At 45.7% G+C, this 18486-nt stretch overlaps 1 protein-coding gene across 10 annotated transcripts in view; it reads left to right on the forward strand.

Moving 5' to 3' along the window:
* The window catches only part of sox6 (SRY-box transcription factor 6), a 642359-nt gene that overhangs the window by 399850 nt on the left and 224023 nt on the right, over positions 1-18486 (forward strand). For all 10 annotated transcript variants that reach the window (XM_078414965.1, XM_078414966.1, XM_078414964.1 and 7 more), the window contains one exon: positions 18308-18397. In XM_078414965.1, the coding sequence (XP_078271091.1) occupies positions 18308-18397 (90 nt within the window). The remainder of the gene's footprint in view (positions 1-18307; positions 18398-18486) is intronic.

Raw genomic sequence — 18486 nt, forward strand, 5'->3', positions numbered from 1 at the left:
TATGTAGTCGAATGTTCCAGGGTACGTCCACAAGAGTGTTATCCAACCACATTGGACCCTGAGGCAGACGTGGACTATTTGCTTGATCAACAAGGTGGGTTGTGAACTGTGTCGTGAAGGAGGGAAGAGGGAGAGAGGTTTTGAGAGAACTTCAGAAGGACGGGCTCAGGACACGTCTCTGGCCATTGAGGTCTGAGGCCAGGGGATATTTATCTCACCATTGGTTTGTTAATGTGTTGGAAGGAACTGCAGATGCTGGTTTAAACCAAAGATAGACGCAAAAAGCTGGAGCAATTCAGTGGGACAGGCAGCATCTCTGGAGAAAAGGAATAGGTGACGTTTCGGGTCGTTTGAAGAGTCTCAACCCAAAGGGTCTCAACCCCAACCCATTCCTTCTCTCCAGAGGTGTTGCCTGACCCACTGAGTTACTCCAGCTTTTTGTGTCTATCGTTGTTTTGGTAACCTTTGGAAGGATATTGTGTATGATCACAAATACGTTCAACAGTCAAAACCTTTTTCCCAGGATGGGAATGTGATAGTCTAGAGGGCATAGCCTCAGGGTAAAATGGGAGAAGGATATGCAGTGAATGGAGGGATATGGATATGGAAGAGTGGAAATATTGCATTGGAAGATCGGAGCGCCTGTTCTGGGACCAATACACAAAGGGTGGCCACACCAGGGGCCATCTTGCCATTGTCACGGCATTAAATCATAAAATGGTCATAGAGTCATGTACTGTGTGGAAACAGGCCCTTCGGCCCAACTCGACCACACCGGCCAACAATGGCCAGCTACACCAGTCCCACTTGCCTGCTCTTGGTCCATATACCTCCAAACGTGTCCTATCCATGTACCTGTCCAACTGCTTCTTAAACAATAGGATAGTCCCAGCCTCCACTACCTCCTCTGGCAGCTTGTTCCATACACCCACCACCCTCTGTGTGAAAAAGGTACCCCTCAGATTACCCCTTCAGCCCAACTCGTCCATGCCGACCAAGATGCATGATCGAAGTTGGTTCCATTCGCCCGGGTTTGGCCCATACCCTCTCAACCTTTCCTATCCATGTACCTGTCCAAATGCCTTTTCAATATTGTTATTGTACCTGCCTCAACTGTCCCCTCTGGGAGCTTTCCCCATGTACCCATCACCTTCTGTGTGAAAAAGGTGCCCTTCAGGTTCTTATTAAATCTTGCCTTAAACCTATGCTCCCCCATCCCCCCCCCCCCCCCCTCGCCCTCTTCCCTGTGTCCCACCTGGACTCACTCCCATTTCTCCGTTTCCTTTTCCCCGACCATCCATATTCCTTCCTCTGGTTTCACAATTCGTGCCTCCTCTACCTTATCTCACACCTTATGTCTTTTCAATTCTGGCCTTTGTACAACCATCTCTCTATCAAGCCCCTTCTCCCCCACATGTATCCACCCATCACTCACCAGGCCTCCTCCTGCCCCTCTCCTCTTCCAACTTTCCCTCCCACTGCCCCAATCAGTCTGAAGTAGAGTCCCGACACAAAAGGTCGCCTGTCCATGTTCTCAGATGCTGACTGGACTGCTGAGTAACTCCAGCACTTTGAGTCTACATTTTTATCTTCTACAGCCAACTGAAGTCTTAATATATAAAATCATCTTTCAAGATGGTTTTTATGAAATGGCTGTTTATGGAAAATATACTCAGACTTATATTTAAATGCACAACATAACTCAGAATATCACAGACACAGTATTTTGCCGTATTATACTTCACATTAGTGAAGAATGAGGTGTTGAAGTGACCTGTTTCGATACACAATTGACAAATTGCCATTTCCAGAGGATAACAATAGCACCATTAATCCACAAAGGGCATTGTATTCATGTCAGCAACTCAATGGGTACGACGGAAATAACCCTCATTAAAATGTACTTACAAAGCAAATTCCCACTGAATGGAACCAGGGCTTGGATTGAAGAACAATAATACTTTCAGACAAACCTATGTAGTTCAAACAAAATCCATGTTAAACAGACAGTTCCTGTTGTGCAAAGTGCTGGAGTAACTCAGCGGGTCAGGCAGCATCTCTGGAGAACATGGATAGGTGACATTTCACAGAGAGCTGCAGTAACTCAGCAGGTCAGGCAGCATCTCTGGAGAACATGGATAGGTGACGTTTCACGAAGTGCTGGAGTAACTCAGCGGGTCAGGCAGCAATCTCTGGAGAATAAGGATAGGTGATGTTTCGGGTCGGGACCCTTCATTAGACCCAAAGAGAAGTGGATTGAAACAAGGAACTGCAGATGCAGGTCTACATAAAAGGACACAAAGTGCTGGAGCATCTCAGTGGGAAAGGCAGTGTCGCAGGACGTATAGTCTGAAGAAGGGTGGTGGGTGTATGGAACTAGCTGCCAGAGAAAATAGTTGAGGCAGGTACTGTAAAAACATTTAAAAGGCATTAGGACATGTGGATGGATAAGAAATGTTTAGAGAAATAAGGACCAAACACAGACAGGTGGGACTAGTGTAGATCGGGCACCTTGGATGACATAGAAACATAGAAACATAGAAACATAGAAAATAGGTGCAGGAGTAGGCCATTCGGCCCTTCGAGCCTGCACCGCCATTCAATATGATCATGGCTGATCATCCAACTCAGTATCCCGTACCTGCCTTCTCTCCATACCCCCTGATCCCTTTAGCCACAAGGGCCACATCTAACTCCCTCTTAAATATAGCCAATGAACTGGCCTCAACTACCTTCTGTGGCAGAGAATTCCACAGATTCACCACTCTCTGTGTGAAAAAAAACTTTCTCATCTCGGTCCTAAAAGACTTCCCCCTTATCCTTAAACTGTAACCCCTTGTTCTGGACATGGGCAAGTTGGATCAAAGGGCCTGTTTTCCTGCTGTTTGACTCAATCACTATGACTCTATCTAGAGGGCATAGCTTTAAGTTGAAAGGGGCAAAGTTTAAAAGAGACGTCAGAAGGTCAGAAGGTCATAAGGGATAGGAGTAGAATTAGGCCATTTGGCCCATCAAGTCTACTCTGCCATTCAATCATGGCTGATCTATCTCTCCCTCCCAACTCCATTCTCCTGCCTTCTCCCCCATAACCTCTCACACCCGTACTAATCAAGAATCTATCTATCTCTGCCTTAAAAATAGTGCATGACCCACTGAGTTCTTCCAGCACTTAGTGTTTTGTTCCAGATTCCTGCGTCTGCAGTTCCTTGTGTCTCTGTATCCCATGGTCTTGTTCACAATTTACAATTTCATACTCAGGCAAGAACAGGTGTAAGAAGCTGTTGTTTTTACATTGGCAATAACATCAGGTTTTGAAATTCCTTTAAACTCAGAGGTGCTGCAAGGAGGGGAACGTGACAGCACACTAGTTATAAATTGCAGAGTGTATTGAGTTGCCCAACATGAAAGGTTCAGTAGAAAATGTACACTGGAGACTATTAATGCTCTGAGCTGTGATATGGTGTGTTCCAAATAGAATGATTCGATGATGAACCTGCTTGGAGCATTACTCCATCAGAACATGCAGATTATTATATTAACAGCTACTATTATCATTACGGTAATTCAGCAAGTCAGGCAGCATCTCAGGACAACATGGATAGGTGACGTTTCAAGTCGGGGCCTTCTGAAGGATCCTCATAGGGTTATACAGGGTCATAGAGTGGAAACAGGCCCTTCGGCCCAACTCGCCCACACCGGCCAACATGTCCCAGCTACACTTGCCACTTTGGTCCATTTCCCTCCAAACCTGTCCTATCCATGTACCTGTCTAACTGTTTCTTAAACGTTGGGATAGTCCCAGCCTCAACTACCTCCTCTGGCAGCTTGTTCCATACACCCACCACCCTCTGTGTGAAAAGGTACCTCTCAGATTCCTATTGAATCTTTTCCCCTTCACCTTGAACCTATGTCCTCAGGTCTTTAATTCCCCTGCTCTACGCAAGAGACTCTGTGCATCTACCCGATCTATTCATCACATGATTTTGTACACCTCTATAAGATCACCCCTCATCCTGCTGCACTTCAAAGAATAGAGTCCCAGCACCTAATCAACCTCTCCTTATAGCTCAGAACCTCTAGCCCTGGCAACACCCTTTGCCCTGACCCGAAACATCACCTCTTCATGTTCTCCTGTGATGCTGCCTGGCCTGCTGAACTACTTTGTGTCTTATTTTGTTAAGCAGTATCAGCAGTTCCTTGTTTTGACATTATAATGACATTGATACATGGTGTTAGATCACAGGTTGGTATTGTCTTAAAGTGCTGACAACTTTAGGCATTTATTTCTTACATATTAACTTATCATCCGACTTAATATCTTCACATTCCAACAACTATCAGGCTCTTGAATACTGCCAGAGGAAGTATTTCGGAAATGTATAATAAAAACATTTAAAAGATGTATGGACAGATACATGATAGGAAAGGTTTAGAGGGATATCGGCCAAATGTAGGCAAATGGAACTAGCTTAGATGGGGATCTTGGTCAGCATGGATGAAGTGGGCTGAAGGGCCTGTTTCTATGCTGTGACTCTATGAGTGCAGTACAGTGGCTCAGCCACTCCGAGTTGCTGCCTTACAGCACCAGATCCTGACCTCAGGTGCTGTCTGTACAGAGTTTGTACGTTCCCCGTGTGACAGCATTGGTTTCCTCCGGGTGCTCCGGTTTCATCCCACATCCTAAAGACGTGCGTGTTTGTGGGCTACTTGGCTTCTATAAATGCCCTCTAGTATGCAGGGTACAAAAGCGGGATGATATTGATATTGTGGGTGATCGCAGGTTGGCACGGACTCGGTGGGCCGAAGGGCCTGTTTCCGTGCTGTATCTCTCAACTAAACTACATGATTGTAAATCCACCCCTGCACAATATCTAACGGAGAATCGTGCCAAGTGACGATAAATGGGAGAGATTTGCAGAAAGGCTGACTGGAAAACATTATTGACCTCAACCAAGAACGACAAACTTAAAACATCATTTGATCCACGTCCGCCTATTAAGATCTGACCACATTTTGAAACTCTTCCTGAAGATTAGCCGGCTGTAATTCTGGATGATTGGGAATGGATGTCAGAGCAGACTTCTGACCACTGTGTTACTGTCTAGGTTCTGGAGCTTTCAATATTGTCTCCTCTTTAAGCGGCTAATGAGAGATCAGGTTGTCGAGCCAGGAATAAATTGATGGCCGCAGTTCCAAGGAGGACCAGGGTGTCCCATCTGTGATTGTTGTACCTGGGCCAGAGGACGTTTACACATCACATTGCAGATTGCTCATGCACAGTGCTCTGCGTAGTTGCTGAGTCCTTTGTACAAGGTACAGACTGGCATATCATAACCTCAGGCACAAACAGGGGACTGCAGATGCGGGAATCATGTGCAAAACACAAAGTGCTGGAGGAACTCAGTGGGCCAGGCAGCATCTGTGGAGGGAATGGACAGATGGCGCTTTGTGCCCTCCACAGATGCTGCCTGGCCCGCTAAGTTCCTCCAGCACTTTGTGTTTTACACATGATTTAGATTTAGATTTAGAGATACAGCACGGAAATAGGCCCTTCGGCCCACCGGGTCCGCGCCGCCCAGCGATCCCCGCACACTAACATTATCCTACACACACTAGGGACAATTTTAACATTTGCGCAGCCAATTAACCTACATACCTGCACGTCTTTGGAGTGTGGGAGGAAACCGAAGATCTCGGAGAAAAACCACGCAGGTCACGGGGAGAACGTACAAACTCTGTACAGACGGCGCCCATAGTCAGGATGGAACCTGTCTCCGACGCTGCGTTCGCTGTAAGGCAGCAACTCTACCGCTGCGCCACCGCGATTCCCGCATCTGCAGTCTCTTGAGTTTGAGTTTAGTTTATTGTCACGTGTACCAAGGTACAGTGAAAAGCTTTTGTTGAGTGCTAACCAGTCAGCGGAAAGACAATACAAGATTACAATCAAGCCGTCCACAGTGGACAGATACATGATAAAGGGAATAACGTGAATAACAATAGGTGTAAGATAAAGTCCAGTAAAGTCCGATCAATTAGTTGGAGGGTTTCCAATGAGGTAGATAGTAGTTCAGCACTGCTCTCTGGTTGTGGTAGGACGGTTCAGTTGCTTGATAACAGCTGGGAAGAAACTGTCCCTGAATCTGGAGGTGTGCGTTTTCACACTTCTATACCTATTGCCTGATGGGAGAGAGGAGAAGAGGAGTGGCCAGGGTGCGACTCGTCCTTGATTATGCTGCTGGCCTTGCTGAGGTAGCGTGAGGTGTAAATGGAACCAGTGGTTGGCCTGTGTTTTGGTCTGGGCTGCATACACAATTCCTTGCGGTCTTGGATGGAGCTGTTTCCAAACCAAGCTGTGATGCATCCTGATAAAATGCTTTCTACGGCAGTCTGGGTTGGGACTGTTCAATCACATGCATCATTGATGTCCCCATAGGGTACACTATGAGCTGTGCTGTACACTTGTACCTGAATGGAAGCCATAGACAGGCAAGATAGACACAGAATGCTGGAGTAACTCAACGGGTCAGGCAGCATCTCTGGAGAGAAGGAATGGGTGACGTTTCAGGTCAGAGTCTGACATCAGTCTGAAGAAGGGTCTCGCCCCGAAACGCCACACATTCCTTCTGTCCAGAGATGCTCCCTGACCCGCTGAGTTACTCCAGCATTTTATGTCTGCCTTCGATTTAAACCAGCATCTGCAGTTTTCTTTTCCACACATCACAGACAGGCAACCTCTATTAAGCCATTTCTTTCTTTCAATAAACAGTTCATTTTTAAACTCAGTGATACAGGCAGCATCTGTGTAGAGAATGGACAGGTAACGTTTCAGGTCGGGAGCCGATGCCTGTCCATTCCCTCCACAGATGCTGCCTGAGCTGCTGAGTTGCTCCAACACTGCGTTTGGCATGGTGAATGATAACTCGTGAGTTACTGTCCATTTCTCTACCGTGACACACCAGCTGAGGCTACCCCTCCACATTCACTTGCTCACTCTACTGGTTGCAGTTCCACCGTGTTGTAAGTAGGCACAACACCATGGCACAGCCGGCTTAGCCGCTGCCTCACAGCGCCAGAGACATGGGTTTGATCCTGACCTCGGGTGCTGTCTGTGTGTGGAGTTTGTACATTTTCCCTGTGACAGCTTGGGTTTTCTCTGGTGCTCCGGTTTCCTCGCACATCCGTTTGTGCGGGTTTGTTTAGTTTACTTTAGTTTAGTTTATTGTCACAAACACCGAGGTGCAGTGAAAAGCTTTTGCTGCATGCTATCCAATACATGATTGCAATCAAGCCATTTACCTTTTGTAAGTGAATTGGCCTCCATAAATTGCCCCTAGTGTGTCGGGAGTGGATGAGAAAGTGCAATAACTAGTGTGAGCGGGTGATCGCTGGTCGGCATGGAGTCGGTGGGCCGATGAGCCTGTTTCCGTGCTGTATATCTAAAGTAAACATTCATTTAAGGCCCCTGCATAATCCCTGCAGTCATTCCTGTGAAGGGGCATGCTGTATCTTTCAATCGATCAATCAATCAATCAATCAAACAATCAATCATCAATCAATCAATCAAACAAACAAACAATTGATAAGTTTCCGAACAGTGACTGTAGCTGAGATATGATGGTGATAGAAACATAGAAACATAGAAAATAGGTGCAGGAGTAGGCCATTCGGCCATTCGAGCCTGCACCGCCATTCAATATGATCATGGCTGATCATTCAGCTCAGTAGCCTGTACCTGCCTTCTCTCCATACCCCCTGATCCCTTTAGCAAAAAGGGCCACATCTAACTCCCTCTTAAATATAGCCAATGAACTGGCCTCAACTACCTTCTGTGGCAGAGAATTCCACAGACTCACCACTCTCTGTGTGAAGAAATGTTTTCTCATCTCGGTCCTAAAAGACTTCCCCCTTATCCTTAAGCTGTGACCCCTGGTTCTGGACTCCCCCAACATCGGGAACAAGCTTCCCGCATCTAGCCTCTCCAACCCCTTAAGAATTTTATATGTTTCTATAAGATCCCCCCTCAGTCTTCTAAATTCCAGCGAGTACAAGCCCAGTCTATCTAGTCTTTCCTCATATGTAAGTCCCGCCATCCCAGGGATCAATCTGGTGAACCTTCTCTGTACTCCCTCTAAGGCAAGAACGTCTTTCCTCAGGTTAGGAGACCAAAACTGCACACAGTACTCCAGGTGCGGTCTCACCAAGGCCCTGTACAACTGCAGCAGAACCTCCCTGCACCTAAACTCAAATCCTCTTGCTATGAATGCCAACATACCATTCGCTTTCTTCACTGCCTGCTGCACCTGCATGCTTGCTTTCAATGACTGGTGCACCATGACACCCAGGTCACGTTGCATCTCCCCTTCTCCCAATCGGTCACCATTCAGGTAATACTCTGCTTTCCTGTTCTTGCCGCCAAAGTGGATAACCTCACATTTATCCATATTATATTGCATCTGCCATGCATTTGCCCACTCGCCTAATCTATCCAAGTCACTCTGCAGCCTCCTAGCATCCTCCTCGCAGCTAACACTGCCACCCAGCTTCGTGTCATCCGCAAACTTAGAGATGTTGCATTCAATTCCCTCGTCCAAATCATTAATATACACTGTAAATAACTGGGGTCCCAGCACTGAGCCTTGCGGTACCCCACTAGTCACTGCCTGCCATTCCGAAAAGGGCCCGTTTATTCCTACTCTTTGCTTCCTGTCCGCCAACCAATTTTCTAACCACCTCAACACTGAACCCTCAATACCGTGTGCTTTAAGTTTGTACACCAATCTCCTATGTGGGACCTTGTCGAAGGCCTTCTGAAAGTCCAGATATAACACATCGACTGGTTCTCCCTTATCCACTCTACTAGTTACATCCTCGAAAAATTCTATAAGATTCGTCAGACATGATTTGCCTTTGATAAATCCATGCTGACTTTGTCCGATGATTTCACCACTTTCCAAATGTAATGCTATCACATCTTTAATAACTGACTCTAGCATTTTCCCCACTACCGATGTTAGGCTACCGATGATGTTGTTTAAACTTTAGAGATACAGCATGGAACCAGGCACTTTGGCCCACCGAGTCCATGCTGACCCGCGATCCCTCTACACCAACACTATCCTACACATTGGGAACAATTTACAATTTTAGAGAAGCCAATTAATCTACAAACCTGTAGGTCATTGGAGTGTGGGAGGAAACTGGAGCGCCCGGAGAAAACCCACGTGGTCACAGGGAGAACGTACAAACTCCGTACAGACAGCACCCGGGTCTCTGGCACTTTAGAGTCATAGAGTCACAGAGTGATACAGTGTGGAGACGGGCCCATCTTGCCCACACCGGCTAACAATGTCCTAGCTGCCCACATTTGGTCCATATCCCTCCAAACCTGTCCAATCCATGTACCTGTCTAACTGTTTCTTGAAAGGCACCAACTCTACCTTGCGCCATGGTGCCTCCTTTGTGTGTTGTGACGGTGCATGGCAGTAGAGTGCGTTGCCATCGCGACTCTTGTCTCGCTTCCCCGCCACGTGACACCTGTTCGCCTGTTCGTCGATAGAAGTGGGACTGCACAGCAGCACCTGTCTGAGGATGAAATGCATCTTTCCCCTCTTCCGAGCAGACACAGAACAGCGAATGTCACCTTTGGCTCATCTCCTCATCCTGTCTCCAGTTGCTGTAGTGAAGATGAAAGCAGCCGCCTTGGATTCATTCATCCTCACGTTCTGTCTGTGGGTTAGCTCTCTTTCCATTCGACGTGTCATCGTAATCACGTCGAAGCTAAAGACTTCTGCCTGTCCCAGTGCGCGGGGATCACAGTGCTGCCACTGCTGCCTGCAATAGTGTTTGGATCGAGCTCTTCGCTCTGTGAAGGGCTGTCAACTGGTGCACGAGGTCACAAAGTGAGGGTGATGCTGCAGAAAGAGAGAACGGCCATTGCTGATATTCAGCCACACTTATAAATGTTTTGAAAGGGTGTATTTTCAAACTTTACATGTTTTTGCTTGTTTTTACATGGTTCAATGGTACTTTATGGCAAAGATACTAGAGGAGCAAGATAGACCACTCGACCCTTAAAACCGTAGTATGTGATGGCGCCATTTTAGTAGGCAGAAACCTGCAGAAACATGTTAAAAGAAAAATATCAAAACTCTGTGAATTGTTGGATGAGATATATTCTGCATTTTAATGGTATCATTACACATACTGTTCCCCCAAAACACTGATTACACTGCGAGAGGCATAGCGAACGGTGGGTTTTGCCCACTAAAATGGCTCAGTTGCGTACTACACTTTGGTATAGGCGATTTCAACGGAGTGGTCCATCTTGTTCCTCTAGTATCTTTGCATTATGGTCACATGTACCTAGACAGGGTAGATGCACAGAGTCTGTTACCCAGTGTGTAGGAAGGAACTGCAGATGCTGCTTTAGACTGAAGAAAGACACAAAATGCTGGAGTAACTCAGCAGGTCAGCCAGCATCTCGGGAGAGAAGGAATAGGTGACATTTTGGGTCGAGACCCTTCTTCAGACTGAATAGTAGTATAGTAGTTCATTTAGTATATTTGTTTGTCTTGTACTATGGTGGTGAGTTCTGTTTTGTTTTATTGTATTGTAAATATTATTTTTAATAATTGAACACATTTTTTGATTTAAAAAAATGGGTAGAAGACTGTACATTCACCCTATCGATTCCCTCGTGATTTTACATAACTCAATAAGATCGCCCCTCAGCCTCTTGCGTTGAAGGAATAAGGTCCCAGCCTAACCTACCCCTCACTGTAGCTCAGGCCCTGGAGGCCGAGGGAGGGGTAGGAGAACGTGCAGGAGTAGCCTTGTTTGAGGGATGCCTTGGTATTGACCCAGAGCATTGGCTGCCTTCATTCCACTGCTTTAGAAGAGCAGACATCCATCTAACAAGAAATTTAAAAAAAGATCTATCATGTGAGGATTTAATTCTTGGGGAAATGTTTCATGAGCCACAATGGTACTTGTTGATAGATTGCATGAGAATGATAACATATAACATATAACATATAACAACTACAGCATGGAAACAGGCCTGTCCGGCCCTACCAGTCCACGCCGACCATTCTCCCTGACCTAGTCTCATCTACCTGCACTCAGACCATAACCCTCCAATCCCCTCCTATCCATATACCTATCCAATTTACTCTTAAATAATAAAATCGAGCCAGCCTCCACCACTTCCACCGGAAGCCCATTCCATACAGCCACAACCCTCTGAGTAAAGAAGTTCCCCCTCATGTTACCCCTAAACCTTTGTCCCTCAATTCTGAAGCTATGTCCCCTTGTTGGAATCTTCCCCACTCTCAAAGGGAAAAGCCTACCCACGTCAACTCTGTCCGTCCCTCTCAAAATTTTAAAAACCTCTATCAAGTCCCCCCTCAACCTTCTACGCTCCAAAGAATAAAGACCCAACCTGTTCAACCTCTCTCTGTAGCCTAAGTGCTGAAACCCAGGCAACATTCTAGTAAATCTCCTCTGTACCCTCTCCATTTTGTCGACATCCTTCCTATAATTTGGCGACCAGAACTGCACACCATACTCCAGATTCGGCCTCACCAATGCCCTGTACAATTTCAACATACATCCCAACTTCTATACTCGATGCTCTGATTTATAAAGGCAAGCATACCAAACGCCTTCTTCACCACCCTATCCACATGAGATTCCACCTTCAGGGAACAATGCACAGTTATTCCCAGATCCCTCTGTTCCACTGCATTCCTCAATTCCCTACCATTTACCCTGTACGTCCTATTTTGATTTGTCCTACCAAAATGCAGCACCTCACACTTATCAGCATTAAACTCCATCTGCCATCTTTCAGCCCACCCTTCCAAAAGGCCCAAGTCTCTCTGTAGACTTTGAAAATCTACCTCACTATCAACTACTCCACCTATCTTAGTATCATCTGCATATTTACTAATCCAATTTGCCACACCATCATCCAGATCATTAATGTAAATGACAAACAACAGTGGACCCAACCCAATGATGTCACATCGACCCATTTTAATCAGCGCTATTGGGTTCCCAATTAATGAAGATATAAATACTTGTATTGGAAATCCTCTGCCTTTCATTCATGACTCCATTTTGTGCACAGTTGGATTATGAAAAGCATTTAATATTATTTAAAAGCAAAAAATAAGATGTGTTTGGTCGCATGGCAGTTTTTTTGTAAAGGCGCAAACTAACTGATGCAAAACGCAAAGCCAAGCCGCTGTCATTAGGGTCTCTAATTTGTGGAAAGGTCTAATTCTTGCACTGCACATTGGTCAGGGCGATGCTTTGAACACTGTAATCTTTCATGTTGAAGTGGGGCAGAGAGAGAGACACAGAGCCACAATTGTTCCTTGATTCCAGATTTATAGACCCAGGCTACCTACCAGTCCCCCCCAGCGAGATAAAGGTTGCAGAGGCACTTTATTGATGCAATATTGCATGTGTGTTTTTAATGGGGGATGCACGCCAGCTTCGGCAAGCACCCTTTGATCTCCTATCTCTCGTTTGCAATATCGGAGTCCCGCCGTTGATCCGTGCTGTCAAAAAGAGACTGGGGCTGGGAAAAGTTCAACTTGACAAGAACAAGCTGTCCCCCCAGCTTGGGATGAGACGTCAGAGCTGAGGGTCTCTAATAGCCAGCAACCTGCTCTTTGTCAGTGTGCCTGCCACTGAAAATGGAAAGGCAGCCATGCCCAGGCCAGTGGTTTCTTGGCAGTTAATTGTTTTCCATGTCTGAAGAAGGGTCTCGACCTGACATGTCACCCACTCCTTCTCTCCAGAGATGCCTGCTGTCCCGCTGAGTTACACCAGCATTTTGTGTCCATCTTCGGCTGAAACCAGCACCTGCAGTTCCTTCCGACACATGAATTGTTGTAATTGCTGGATGCTGATAGTGCTTGCTTCATGTCGCCTTTTACCTAGCACTCGCTTTTGCATCTCCTTTGTAGTGCTGCTATCAGCATTGACAATCTTCTCATCTACCTTTCTAAAGCCGTCAGACGCAGATAGCTTCTTATTTGAATCAGCTGCAAACTACATCAATAAGGCAGCAAACCTTCCCAACAATATCGCTCTTCTTACCCGAATCACTGCATATTTTCCCAAAATTGAACTACCAATTATTATTTTTTTGTGATGAGAATATAATCATTGAGTTTTTTCTTCCTTTCTGTGTCGTGTGCCACATTTTCTTTGGTCTCATGACATAAAACTGCGTGACAAATCCAATTCTTAAGTGATAGGGAAATGAGACTGATTATACACAGACAAAAGATAAGCAAGGAGATTTAACAAGATTACTCTGCAAGCAAACGTCACAGTTAAATGGCAAAGTAAGTAAACATGGTGCCAGATGTGGTACTAACCCATACAGACAAGCTTTGACCCTTCGTCTGTGCCAGTATCATTTGCAGGCATGGTGCGCTAATGACATTTAGATACACCTCTCCTCCACTTATCAATCCCCCTCCGCCCCAGTCTCCTCGGGACTGGTTATTGTCCGATGTCCACAACTGGACACGTCATAACTTCCTCCAGTATAACTTGGGCAGCTTACAACCCAGCGGTATGCTTTAGAGTCGTAGAGTCATAGCGTCATACAACTCGCCCACACCGGCCAACAATGTCCCAGCTACTTGTCCCAGCTAATTGTCCCGGCCAACAATGTCCCAGCTACACTAGTCCCACTTGCCTGCGCATGGTCCATATCTTTCCAAACCTGTCCTATCCATGTACCTGTCCAACTGTTTCTTAAATGATGGGATAGTCCCAGCCTCAACTACCTCCTCTGGCAGCTTGTTCCATACACCCACCACCCTCTGTGTGAAAAAGTTACCCCTCAGATTCCTATTAAATCTTTTCCCCTTCACCTTGAACCTATGTCCTCTGGTCCCCGATTCCCCTACTCTGGGTAAAGGAATCTGTGCATCTACCCGATCTATTCCTCTCATGATTTTGTACACCTCTATATGATCTCCCCTCATCCTCCTACGCTCCATGGAATAGAGACCCAGCCTACTCAACCTCTCCCTGTAGCTCACACCCTCCAGTCCTGGCAACAAATTAGAAATTTCTCTAATTTCATGTATCTCCTGCATTCCGTCACCCTCCTCTCACTTCCCCCCAGATGCTGTCTGTTGTGTCAGACTCAGTTTGTGTGTGCAGAAACTAGAAACTGCAGATGCTGGTTTACAAAAGAAGCATGTTACAGATAGAGGCACAAGAAACTGCAGATGCTGGAATCCTGCGCAAAAAAAATTGTGGAGGAACTCAGCGGACCAGACAGCTTCTGTGGAGGGAACGGACAGACATTTCAAGTCGAATTCCTTCTTCAGAGTGAGGAAGAGAAATTGGGTAGATGAAATGTCAAGCTAAACCAGGAGGTAAAAAAATGTGAAGAATTAAGTTTTATCTTTGAAAGAGAAAGGAAACATTTTTCTGGAAGAAAAACAATCATCAGAGTTATTGCAACTTAATGTTTCGTGAAGAGGTCAGAAATAATCTAAAGCTCAAACATAGAAAATCTAAGGGTCTTAGACATGGAACATAGAACAGTGCATCACAACAACAGGCCCTTCAGCCCACAATCTCACTGAGTTACTCCAGCTTTTTGTGTCCATCTCTTATCTAGCTGCACGTGATCCAGATCCCTCCATTCCCTGCACGAGGGATAATTTTTTAAAAACATTTACCAAGCCAATTAACCTACAAACCTGTACGTCTTTGGAGAGTGGGAGGAAACCGAAGATCTCGGAGAAAACCCATGCAGGTCATGGGGAGAACGTACAAACTCTGTACAGACACACAGAGTGCTGGAGTTACTCAGCGGGTCAGGCAGCATCTCTGGAGAACATGGATAGGTGACGTTTCACAGAGTGCTAGAGTAACTCAGCAGGTCAGGCAGCATCTCTGGAGAACATGGATAGGTGACGTTTCACAGAGTGCTAGAGTAACTCAGCAGGTCAGGCAGCATCTCTGGAGAACATGGATAGGTGACGTTTCACAGAGTGCTAGAGTAACTCAGCAGGTCAGGCAGCATCTCTGGAGAACATGGATAGGTGACGTTTCACAGAGTGCTAGAGTAACTCAGCAGGTCAGGCAGCATCTCTGGGGAACATGGATAGGTGACGTTTCACAGAGTGCTGGAGTAACTCAGCAGGTCAGGCAGCATCTCTGGGGAACATGGATAGGTGACGTTTCACAGAGTGCTGGAGTAACTCAGCAGGTCAGGCAGCATCTCTGAAGAACGTTTTGGGTCGGGACCCTTCTTCAAATTAAAAATGAAATTCTTACTTGGAGCAGCTCAACAACACTATAAACACGATACACACCAATATGTAATAAACAAAAAAATCAACACATTAAAGACCACATTACCAGCGTCAAAAACCTACAGTCCTTAATGCAACCAAAGATGGATCATAGAAGTTCCTAGATGAGTTTATTGTTGTGCAGTGTTCAAGAGCCTGATGGTTGTTGGGATGAAGTTTATTCTTAAACCTGGTGGTCACAGTTTTTATACTCCTCTATCTTCTTCTCAATGGTAGGAGTGAAATGAGAGCGTGGTCAAGATGGTGTGGGTCTTATCGAGGTGGTGGGGAGGTCAGAACCTGTGATGGACTGGGAAGTGTCTACCACTCTCGGTAATCATGTAAAGTAGTCCTTATGTGTAAGAAGGAACTGCAGATGCTGGTTTAAACCGAAGATGGACACAAAAAGATGGAGTAACTCAGCGGGACAGGCAGCATCTCTGGAGAGAAGGAATGGGTGACGTTTCGGGTCGAGACCCTTCTTCAGACTGAGTTACTCCAGGTTTTTGTGTCTATCTAAAATGTCTTTAAGTTGAAAAGGGTGCGAAAGAGATTGTCCATGATGTTACCCCGGGCTTGTGGACTTGAGTTATAGGGAGAGGTTAGATAGGCTGGGACTTTGGAGCGCGGGAGGCTGAGGGTGACCTTATTGAGCGCTTAAAGTGAACGCTCACAGTCGTTTTCCCAGAGTAGGGGATTTTAAAACTAGGGAGGACAGGCTTAAGGTGAGAGGGGAGAGATTTAAGAGGGACCTCAGGCAACCTTTTCACTCAGAGGGTAGTCCATATCTTGAATGATCTGCAAGAGGAAGTTATAGAAGCAGGTACACTTGCGACTTAAAAAAATCATTTGGACACCGAGATGGATAGGCAAATGGGACTATTACAGTATTCCAACTCGGCCAGCATAGGCAAGGTGGGCCGAAGGGCCTGTTTCCATGCTGCACATCTCCATGGGTCTCTATCTAGATATGAATAAACCATCCATACGGAAGGAACGAGGATTTTATTTACGTTTTAAGGCAACTGGACATGACGTGGAAACGTGAAGTGGATATAAAAGCCTCTGTTTAACATTGAAGGAATCATAGTCTAAGATGAGGGAATAGTTGATGTTATTCGCCAGTACAAAGAAAAAAAAACAAGAAATGAATGAAGGAATACCAGGCAAGTTCATCTACCATTCATAATGGGAAAAATGGTTGAGAGCATTTTATGAGATGCTATCAATGTTCACTTAAAGAATAAAGGAGCCATAAGGAATAGTCATCATAGGTTTAGAGGCAGTGCTTCATGCCTCACAAATCCAGGAGCATTCTTTGAGCAGGTAACTAAACGAGTAGGTGCTGCTTTACCTAATGGTTTCCAGAAGGAATGTTGATGAAATTCCAAATGCAAAGCTTCCAAAAACAAGAAAGACTCACGGAATTACTGACAAATTAAGGTGAAAATCGGCTTGACATCGAAAATAGAAAGTAATCCTAAATAGAAAGTGAAGTCTTTGTGGCATTTAATTTGCAGAATAATATTGCTCTATCCAGTGGCTTGGAGGGTAATGCTTTGTAACCAATGTAGAACATGGAATATGGGACGGTGCCACACAGGATCAGGCCCTTCAGCCCACAATGTCTGTCCCGACCATGATCTCATCTCATCCTCATCTCATCTGCCTGCACGTGGTCCATGTCACTCCGTATCCATGTGCCTATCTCAAAACCTTTCAAAGGTCCCCATTATATCTGCCTCCACCACCACCCCAGGCAGCACATTCCAGGCCCCCACCACCAGGGGCAGAGCGACACACCGGCACCTCTGTAACAAAGAGCCAAAATAAACAGCGGGGAATTGTAACTAGCGGGGAATTTAACAGCAGCCACTCCGGCACCAGTAACAGCTCCGGACCTAAAACATTAGCACTGCAACACTGCCCACCACCCTCAGTGTAAGGAGATGTCCTGCACATCTCCTTTGAACTTCGCCCCCTCACCCGAAACCTGCACCCTCTAGTCTTTGGTATTCCCTTCCCGGAAAAAAGATTCTGAGTGTCTACCTCATCTCTGCCTCTCATAATTTGATATACTTGCATTAGTATTGTGATATATATGTGCAAATGAGAACCGATCCATGTGTTAACCTTCAAATTCTGTTGTAAGAAGAGATGAGGTAGACACTCAGATGTGTCTCAGATGAGGTAGAACCTTCAGATGTTTTATCTGTTGGTTGAAGTGAGTATTGTCAGTGATTTTAGACTTTAGAGATACAGCGTGGAAAGAGGCCATTCGGCCCACCGAGTGCGCACCGACCAGCAAACAACCCCTACACTAACCTACACAGACTGGGACAATTTTATAACAACTTATCGAAGCCAATTAACCTACAAACCTGTACGTCATTGGAATGTGGGAGGAAACCAGAGCACCTGGTGAAAACTCAAGAGGTCACAGGGAGAATGTACAAACTCCGTACAGACTGTACCCGTAGTCAGGATGGAAGCCAGGTCTCTGGCGCTGTAAGGCAGCAACTCTACCGCTGCGCCACCGTGACGCCATTAAATGCTGGAGAAATTGACAATTATTTATGTGGGTCCTAATTTTAGAATCAAACTCTTCCTGATCAGTTGAAACGTGGGGCCCAAATACTCTGCTTCTGATCAGTGTCAGACACTGCTCTTATTCCCACAACAGCTATCACACAATTGTCAATTTAGTCCAACACTAAAGACCGCTTTGTGTGGCGGGCCTGTGAACCCATGCTTTACACGTGGACAAATGGAATGAAAGTCTTGGCAATTATTAATGGAATTTAGGGAGTTACTGTTTGGGATAAATGTTAATTTTGTTAGCACAGCATGTGGCAGTTCATTCTTTCAGATGTCGGTCAAATGTAATGCATATTCCAGAAGTGGATCAGCGGATATTTTCCCCGGTAAGCTCTCTTCATCACTTGCAATTGTTTTTTTATCCTCTCCAGAATCATCCTGTGTCGAGAAGTTTCTCTCGAAGGACTGGAAAGAGAAGATGGCCGGACTCAATACAGGGGAGATTCTTGGCGAGATCAAAGGTAGTCACCTTTCTGAAATGTTGCCTGATTCTTTGGTGGAAACTATTTATTGCAGAAAGCATCCAAACATAACGAAAAATAACAATTAG

The sequence above is a fragment of the Rhinoraja longicauda genome, chromosome 18, assembly GCF_053455715.1.
Source record: "Rhinoraja longicauda isolate Sanriku21f chromosome 18, sRhiLon1.1, whole genome shotgun sequence".
NCBI lineage: Eukaryota > Metazoa > Chordata > Chondrichthyes > Rajiformes > Arhynchobatidae > Rhinoraja > Rhinoraja longicauda.